The sequence below is a fragment of the Acomys minous genome (genome assembly GCF_964271855.1).
Source record: "Acomys minous genome assembly, chromosome: 2".
Taxonomy (NCBI): domain Eukaryota; kingdom Metazoa; phylum Chordata; class Mammalia; order Rodentia; family Muridae; genus Acomys; species Acomys minous.
Window position 1 is genome coordinate 38,186,926 of NC_140484.1, and position 6,720 is coordinate 38,193,645.

The window sequence follows — 6,720 nt, forward strand, 5'->3', positions numbered from 1 at the left end:
ATTCTCCTCACTTGAAATCAAGAACTAATAAAAATTTTTTCCTTCATCTATAAGCTGTCAGTTTAAAAGTTCTCAAGCCCCTTCATTTCACATCTGCCAAGCAAGATACGAGCTCCTTAAGATATTTTTAACATGAATTTTAAGTGTATGGGTGCTTCACTTTCATGTATGTCTGTGCATTATATGCATGCCTGGTGGCAGCAGAGACCAGACGAGGTCATCATGTCCTTTGGAAGTGGAGTTATAGATGGTTGGGATCTACCATGTGGGTTCTAGGAATCAAACATGGGTCCTCTAGAAGGGCAGCCAGTGCTGTTAATCGCCAAGTCATCTCTCCAGCCCTTAGCCTATTGATCTGTAGAAGAACAGACTTTGGTAATGTCCTCTTCATCTTTATCCTTAACTTGTTGGTCCCCATCTCTACCCTCATCTGAAGTAAGGCATCGCTTGCAATGTTTGGTTTCTGGATTGGAATCCCGGAGCTGCATCCTATCAAATCCAGCCTCTGAGTAGCCTTTTAAACACAAATGTGGCTATGTGTGGGTGGATACAATACATTTTTAATGAAGAAAAAGACTGTGGCTGATGAGCTGGCTCAGTGGGTAAAGGCAATTGCTACTAGCCCACATGATCTGAGTTAAAACTCTGAGTCCCACACGATGGAAGGAAAGAACCGACTCAGTGCAAGTTTGCCTCTGATAGTCCACAACCTTCCCATCCCTTACTCAGATAAATAAATACATTGGGGGGAAAAAAGAGACTGCATGGGAGAAGCAGTCTTCCCCAGGGAAAAGCACACCAATTGGTGTTTCAATATCAAAAGGTCGGTCTTGAAAACATACAAGTAACATTATGCATACTGAGCAGGTTGTATTTATGTTTTTAAAAGTATGTGTGTGTCGCTGGGTGGTGGTGGTGTACACCTTTAGCCCCAGAGCTCAGGAGGCAGAGGCAGGTGGATTATCGAACTTGAAGCCAGCCTGGTCTACAGAGTGACTTTCAGGACAGTTAAGACTACACAGAGAAACCCTATCACTCCCCCTCCACCCCACCAGAAAAAAGACTATGTATGTGTATACATATACAAATATGTGTGTGACAAAAACTAATTTAAAAAAAAGAGACTATGAGTTTGAAAAAGAACAAGAAAGGGTATATAGACTTGGAGGGAGAAAATGAAGAGGAAATGATGTAATTATATTATACTCTTAAAAAGTGAAAACGATTCTTTTTAAAAAAGAAAAATTAGGCCAGGTGTCGTGGTGCACGCCTTTAATCCCAGCACTCGGGAGGCAGAAGCAGGTGGATTGCTGTGAGTTCGAGGCCAGCTTAGTCTACACAGCGAGTCCAGGACAGCCAAGGCTAGACAAGAAATCCTGTTTTGAAAACAAACAAACAAACAAACAAAATAAAGAGAAGAGAAAAAAAGAAAAGAAAAGAAAAGAAAAATTAGTTCAGCTCACTAGCCACCTGGGAAGTATAAAATTCATGGCTCCTGCACCCATAAAGGAGTCATCCAGGAGAGGCCAGGGCAAGAGTAATTAGTCCACTTCAGAACCGGGGCAAACAATTTATTTGAGGTTTAGGCGGTGAGTCAGTCCAGAGAGGTTTAGACTTTCAGCATGAGGGACTTGTGGGGATGTTTATGGGAGTGAGTGTATACACGTGTGTGCGTGTGCATCTGTGTGCATGCACGTAGACTGGGGACAAGAACAATATATCCTGAAAGAGTTTCTTTCTCTCTCCGCATTTCCACCTCCTCCCCTCCTCTATCTCCTTTGCTCCTCTTCTCGGTCTCTCTACAACTGTTGCGCTTCCTTTCTGGCTGGCTTCAGCTCCGGTTTCTTTTCTTTTCTTTTCTTTCTTTCTTTTTTTTTTTTTTTTTTTTTGGTTTTTTGAGACAGGGTTTCTCTGTGTAGCCTTGGCCGTCCTGGACTGACTTTGTAGACCAGGAGGGCCTTGAACTCACAGCGATCCGCCTGCCTCTGCCTCCCGAGTGCTGGGATTAAAGGCGTGAGCCACCACGCCCGGCTCAGCTCCGGTTTCTTACACTTCCTTATTAGGTGAGGTGACAGGTAAAATGCTTCTGTCTGAGATGTGGCAGGCAGAGGAGTGTGGACCCACCGCTGCGCCGCTGGACCCTGTCTGCATCCCTCTTGTTCCTTTGGTGTCATCCATCTATCCTCCACGTTCTAAACTGATGTCCACAGAAGAGCTACAAGTGGGTCTGGATCCAGCCATCGTCTCCGACCGTCCTCGCCTCCTACTGTCCTTGCGGTGGTTTTAGTCTGCATCCTGATGGCCCCTGCATGTTTGGGAATATGAAGGGGCTTTTCTAATCCTCTAGCCTCGAGGACAGAGAACAGCAAAATAAATAAGAAGGAAAGGATGAGCATGGACATTTAACTTAGCTCCCAAGGGGCCCGAGAGATGGTGGCAGAAGGTCACCAGAGATTATCTTTCTTCAAGAGAGACATTTCCTGCAGAATTTTTTTTTTCCTTTCAAGAATGATCAACAGTCATGCCAAACCCTCGCCTTGATATAAACACTAGTCTGGCCATTAAGCACAAATTTCTAACAGCTATCTCATCATCCTTGACAAGACACTATGCCCAAGGAAGACCCAGTACAGAGATAAGGAAGAAGACATCTGTATTTATTAGCCTGGGTGCTATCGGGGAAGCTATAGCTATGTTAAAAATAACATGTGATTCAAAGTTCACAGGATAAATATAGCTAGCCGGGAACAAATGAGTAATGCCGGCACGGTGGGCTGTGTTCCCGATCAGGGCATGCTGAGTGCTGAAATTCATTTTTACTTTTGACACTCCGTAGGCATTCCCAAGGCGCAAAGCAAAGCCCTGCTCTTGGGGCTGGAGGCAGCCACGGCATAAATAAGAATCTGTTAAGGAAATAGAAACGTTCTTTTATTTTACAACTACATCGCTTGTTCGGATCGTGCCGTTCTTGTACTCTGCCTTGTGTCTCCGACGGCTCTTTCCTTGGATGGCTGTGCTGTAAAACCTCTTCCTATAATCATAGAGTGTAGAAAGCTGCCCTGAAGAAAGGAACTGGGAAAAGGCCAGCTAGCACTCGGGACTCAGTGCCACAGTGAATAAGCTGCATTGTTGTTTGGTTCTAGCTCTGTCTGTTGTTTTTGTTTGATTTGGTATAGCAAATGAGCCCAAGGCCTCTCCTGTGTCATGTATTGTCCCAGGAAGCTGTCCCCTCCCAAGGAACTGTACCCCCTTAGCCTTCAACCTAATTTTTAAATTTCATGGGTTTTTTGTTTTGTTTTGTTTTGTTTTTTCTTTTGTGGACGTTATAGAAAGGCTCCCTTTCAAAAACTCTAGCCATTTTACTCGTTTTTAAGAAGCATCTTAGATCCTTGTGAGTCAGCAGAGACTCACGCCCTGGGGACCCATCACTAATGCACAGTTTTTGGTCCATCCTAGCGTACAAGACTTGTGGGAATGGGACCCAGCAACCATGCTAAGTTAACAAGGCATCTGGAAAAGTGAGCCTTGAGAACCACACTTCCACCAGGAGAGCTAAAGGAAATAGCGCCCCCTGGAGGTCATGTGGTTGCAGCCACCAGAAGTAGTTGCATATACCCAGGAAGACCACAGACAAGAGTACAGGTTTGCAAGTCCTATTGTCCTTCTCCATATTAAGAGACTATTGTGGAGGCCGGTGTTGTGGCGCACACCTTTAATCCCAGCACTTGGGAGGCAGAGGCAGGCAGATTGCTGTGAGTTCGAGGCCAGCTTGGTCTACAAAGCTAGTCCAGGACAGCCAAGACTACACAGAGAAACCTTATCTCGAACAGAGGAGGGAAGAGAGAGGGGGGAGGGGGAGAGAAAGGGAGGGGGAGAGAAAGGGAGGGGGGAGGGAGGGGGAGGGAGGGGGAGAGAGAGTATTGTGAGCAACTTCAGAGGCTCCAGCTTGATTTAGCTAAGGGATGATGCCATTTTTAAAGATGGTTGGGCATGGGTGTATTAAAAAATTAGTATTTTCTTATCTGTTTATCTCTTCCATTGTTGGTACTTGGTTCACTTCCATATTCAAAACCTTGCAAGGGTTCTCCCTTGAGCAGTCTCTCAGCTTTGCCTCAAACCTCTGCAGTAGGATCCTGCTCTTATTTTCAGCTCTTGCTTGAAATGCTGCTTGCTCTCTTCTATCTTTATGCTGCCCCGGTAACAGCAGGAGCCGGTGGTACATGCCTCCCACAACTGTGCCCTTTGCTACGAGCAGCTCCCGGAGGGCAGGACCCACAGCTGATTCCCTTTGATCTTGCCTTAGCACAGTGTTCTTGGTGAGAGGTGATGCGAAAAATACTGCCAAATGAATACATGGATGAGTACAGCCCGGAGTCCGTCCGCACTAGCTGTTCACGGAATGCTCCCAACTGTCTTCCTTCATGCAGTGCCTCTCAGTGTGAAATGCCCTTATGTCCAACGCCAGTTTGAAATGCCCCCTGTCCATCGCTAGGCTTTCTAACCCCCACCTGTGCTTTAAGATTCATTCAGAGTGAACTGTAGACCATGCAATGTGCCCCCTTGATAGCGCAGTCACCATCTGTTGAGTCCACTGAGTCCCACTGTTTTGGGGATGAGTACAAAGAAAAATGCATAAATGATATGGTGTCTTTACTATATACATTAACAGTTGTGTTGGTTGAGGACCTAACACGTTCCACACCACCTTAATTTTAAAAACAGTTTGTGAGGAAGATGATATTATTATCATTATTATAATCAAATATAATGAAGTGCTCAAGAAGTCCAATGAGAAGGTTCAAAGCTAATATCAAAACCCAAGATTGATTCACTCTTCATTTCGATGCTCTTAATCTAAGCCTAGGCAGGCAATAGATTTTCAAGATACTCAAATGCAAGAATATCAATATAAACAGACCACCAGAAATCTGGGCTGATATCTTGTTGTGCTTTTTTTTTTTCATACAGAATCTCACCACGCAGTCCAAGCTAACCTATATCTCAGTTCTTCTGGGATCACATACATGCACTACCATGCACTGCAAATTGAAATTGATATCCCAGTGACTACAAATAAGTTTAGGTCTAGCCAGTTAGGCATTGCTCTAGGAGCAGGAAAATATAGGGCATAAATAAGATTGACAGGTCCTTGATCTTTTTTTTTTTTTTAAGAGTTAAAACACAAATGCTTTATTTAACAGTTGCAGGTCATCCCATGGGTTAAGTGGTGGATATCCAGGACCCAGCAGCAGGGTCAACGCAACCTCCAAGCCTCTCTTTCTGACTCCAATAGGGTGAGCACATCACTCTCTTGAATGGGGCCTTTGACATTTCGGATGATATGGCGGCTGGTGTCATCCATAAATTCCACATGCACCTGTGCACACTGTCCCTGCGAACCGGTCCTGCCCAGCACTTTGGTTACCCTAGCCAGCTTTATGGGCTGCACGTGGTTCATGTCCATGATGGCAGCGATCTGGAGGAGAGAGGTCCCTGACCTTTAAGAATTATTTTCTGCCAGGGGGTGGTGGCACACATCTTTAATCTCATCACTCTGAAGGCAAGGGCAGGTGAATGTTTGTGAGTCTGAGGCCAACCTGGTCAACAGATCAAGTTACAGGACAGCCAGGGCTATGAAGAGAAACCCTGTCTCAAAAAACCAAAACACAAAAATAAATCCCAAAGAATTATTTTGTATTTTAAAGATTTCATGGAAGAGTCTGTCTTGGGCACAAGGAAGGAAGCACAGGTCCTGAAACTAAGGGAACTCGAAGGAACCAATGAGCAGACCCCCTCCTCCTAGATCTTGATCAAGTTATCCTGGCATAAATTCTGTACAAGATGAAACCAAGCCCAGGATGTTCCAGACACTAAGTCCATGCCCATATCTTTTTGTCTCTGCCACTGACACTGTCCGTAGTGCCTGAAATCGAATCAAACTGTGGGACAAACTAAACTAGTCTCTCCCCCCCTCCAACACACATCCAGGTGGGGAGGAAAAGAAGGAGAGAGGGAGGGAGGGAGGGAGGGAGGAAGATAGTTAATAAAGTATGTGAACTGGCCTCCTTTCTCTCTCCCTCTCCCTCTCTCTCTCTCTCTCTCTCTCTCTCTCTCTCTCTCTCTCTCTCTCTCTCTCTCCAGGGTTTCTCTATGTAACTCTGGCTGTCCCGGAACTTACTCTGTAGGTCAGGCTGGCCTTGAACTGGGAGACTGCCTGCCTCTTGTGTGAGTGCTGGGTGTAAAGGCCTGTGCCAACCACCACTGTATTAAGAGACACCTTATTGCCAGGTGTCCACATGCCAGGGTCTCTCTAATTGTTGCCTTTTCAGAGTTGTGTCTGCAAGAGCTACGTCCAGTTCACAGAGGTGGGAGGTCGTTCCCCAGTCTTTATGGATGTGTCAAGCATTAGAAGAGTCAAAAGGCGGGACTGAGTCTATCAGGATCAATGCATCAGAGACTATTTTGTTTCCAATATAGTGGTTCATGCCCTTGCCTAGATACAGACAGGATGGAGCTACCGTGTCTGGAGAAAAGCAAGCAATTATAGTAAGGCCGATTAAAAAGTCAATCAGCGTTTTGTTATAACAGTGTGCTTATAGCTAGAAACCAGGTCAGTGGCAAATGTGCTTTCCTTCTGGCCCAGGAGCATTTCCGTAGCTGCCTCAGGGCTGCTGTGTTAAGGTTTTCATCTTGCGTCAGTTGCTGACGCCTTTTTGCTTC

At 45.4% G+C, this 6,720-nt stretch overlaps 1 protein-coding gene across 1 annotated transcript; it reads right to left on the reverse strand.

Moving 5' to 3' along the window:
* Positions 1–5,196: 5,196 nt before the first annotated feature.
* LOC311588444 (small ribosomal subunit protein eS28-like) lies at positions 5,197–5,464 on the reverse strand (the record flags this gene model as incomplete). The annotated part of the gene is made up of 1 exon (XM_084766094.1): positions 5,197–5,464. The coding sequence occupies one exon, from the start codon at positions 5,462–5,464 to the stop codon at positions 5,255–5,257; it is 210 nt and encodes a 69-aa protein (XP_084622220.1). The 3' UTR covers positions 5,197–5,254.
* Between the last annotated feature and the right edge of the window lie 1,256 nt (positions 5,465–6,720).